The 1,756-nt window shown below is 39.0% G+C and overlaps 1 protein-coding gene across 1 annotated transcript; it reads right to left on the bottom strand.

Moving 5' to 3' along the window:
- Window positions 1-1,144: 1,144 nt before the first annotated feature.
- LOC140015794 (putative wall-associated receptor kinase-like 16) lies at window positions 1,145-1,539 on the bottom strand. The gene is made up of 2 exons (XM_072068615.1): window positions 1,377-1,539; window positions 1,145-1,335 (listed from the first exon to the last, which is right to left on the bottom strand). Exons 1-2 carry the CDS (start codon window positions 1,537-1,539, stop codon window positions 1,145-1,147), a joined length of 354 nt encoding a protein of 117 aa, XP_071924716.1.
- Window positions 1,540-1,756: the final 217 nt, after the last annotated feature.

The raw sequence follows: 1,756 nt of genomic DNA, 5'->3' as shown, positions 1-1,756 counted from the left end.
TCAACAAAGCTACACTAATGAAACTTTCAACCACAAGAGAAATGCTCACAAGAAATTCACACCACTTGGAGAACAAATCTAGCTTTGGAGACTATTTTCTAGCTAAAATATCTCTTGAGATCTTGTAAACAAAGTGTGCAAAAGTCACTCACTGGTTCAGAATGGTTTGTATTTAAAGGGAACCAAAAATGGGCTTCAATAATGCTTCCAACGGATAGTAGGCAGATGAAGAGTCAGCTAGCCGTTGGGGCCATCGGACATCCGACAGATGAATCACCGCACGATCCCATCATCCGAAAATCAGCCAAGTTGTCGTTCGGACGTCCGATGGGATATTATCGTCCGACAGCATCTACTTCCGAACGTCGTCAGAGAGTCATCAAAACTTTGCAGAATTTCTCGGACGTCTAATGCGATCGATGTGCGTCCGAAGCGTGCGTCCGATCCTCCCGGACGTCCGATGCTTCCTTACGAGCGTCCGACAGAGTTTCCTTCTTGATGTTCTTCATTCTTTCGGACGTCCGACAGCTTCCTTTAGGACGTCCGACATGAGTGCCCTGTTTTTGCTTCTTCTTTTGGTTGATTTTCTTTCCTTGACACCTTTGTATCTGATTCTCTTAAAAGCAAAACACTTATATTTGAAGAGAATTAGATAAACATTTCAAAGTGCTTTGTGATCATCAAAATCAAGAATAACACTCGTGTATACATAACTATTACATACACACGAATAAGAAAATACACTCAAATGAATCGTATAAAACATTACAAATATACCCGACAAATATAGACAAATATATTGAATACTATATTTCAATTGAAAAGAAACTACTAAATAAGTGAGGAATAAATAAAAGATATAAGAAAAGAACGCATCCGAAAAATTGATAACGGAGTTCGGCAAATTTTGCCTAATCTCCGAGCACTACTCAAGCTACCCGCTTTTATAAATTTGGGAGAAGAAAGAATTACAAAAGAATTACAAAATCCTTTTTGGTGTAATTCTTTTGTTGGTGTTTGGTGTAATTGAATTGATTTGCTTGAGAGTTATAAATAACTCTCAAGCCCTTACCCAAGCTCTCAACTCTACCGATGTGGAATAGAAATTGATGCCACAAATTCAACAATTGTGACTTGAAAAAGTCTACAATTTAGGCTTTGAATTCAACAGAACCCTCGAATGCCTCGTTGATAGACTCATTTCTTCTAATTCCAATGCTACTTCTTTCATGGTTGGCCTATCTTCCCCCTTGACATTTAAGCACCTTTTAGCTAGCATAGCAACTTCTTTCAGTGGCTTAGCATTTCTTTCAGTGTCGATATTATCATCCAGAACTTCAAACAAATGGTTATCTTTTATTGAAGAAAGAAATAACTTGCCAGACTTCTCTCTCTTGCAGATCTATCAAAGCACAATACCTTCTCTCCTGTCAATAGCTCCACAAGAACAACCTCAAAGCTATAGACATCACTCTTCTCAGTTAATTGACTAGTCTGCAGGTACTCAGGGTCTAAGTAGCCAATTGTTCCTTGCACCATCATTGGTATCTCACATTAAATCATGGGTACCAATCTTGATGTTCCAAAGTCTGACACTTTCGCTGTGTATTTATCATCTAGGAGTATGTTGACCGACTTCATGTCTAGATCAACAATAGGAGGAGAAGCAACAGAATGCAAATATGAAAGCGCCCCTACAGTTTCTATGGCTATCCTCAAACGAGTATCCCAGCATAGAACTGAGGCCTTGGCTTTG

This window comes from Coffea arabica, chromosome 10c (assembly GCF_036785885.1).
Source record: "Coffea arabica cultivar ET-39 chromosome 10c, Coffea Arabica ET-39 HiFi, whole genome shotgun sequence".
In the NCBI taxonomy this organism is placed as follows: Eukaryota; Viridiplantae; Streptophyta; class Magnoliopsida; order Gentianales; family Rubiaceae; genus Coffea; species Coffea arabica.
Note: the sequence above shows the minus strand (reverse complement) of the source record. Positions and strands in the feature narration are given on the sequence as shown.

Bases quoted from the DNA above. Each gene is read 5' to 3' on its own strand.
- LOC140015794 (XM_072068615.1), bottom strand. From the start codon at position 1,539: ATGGTGCAAGGAACAATTGGCTACTTAGACCCTGAGTACCTGCAGACT. The intron at 1,336-1,376 runs GTTATTTCTTTC...ATTTGTTTGAAG, and splicing joins AAGAGAGAGAAGTCTGGCAA to TTCTGGATGATAATATCGAC.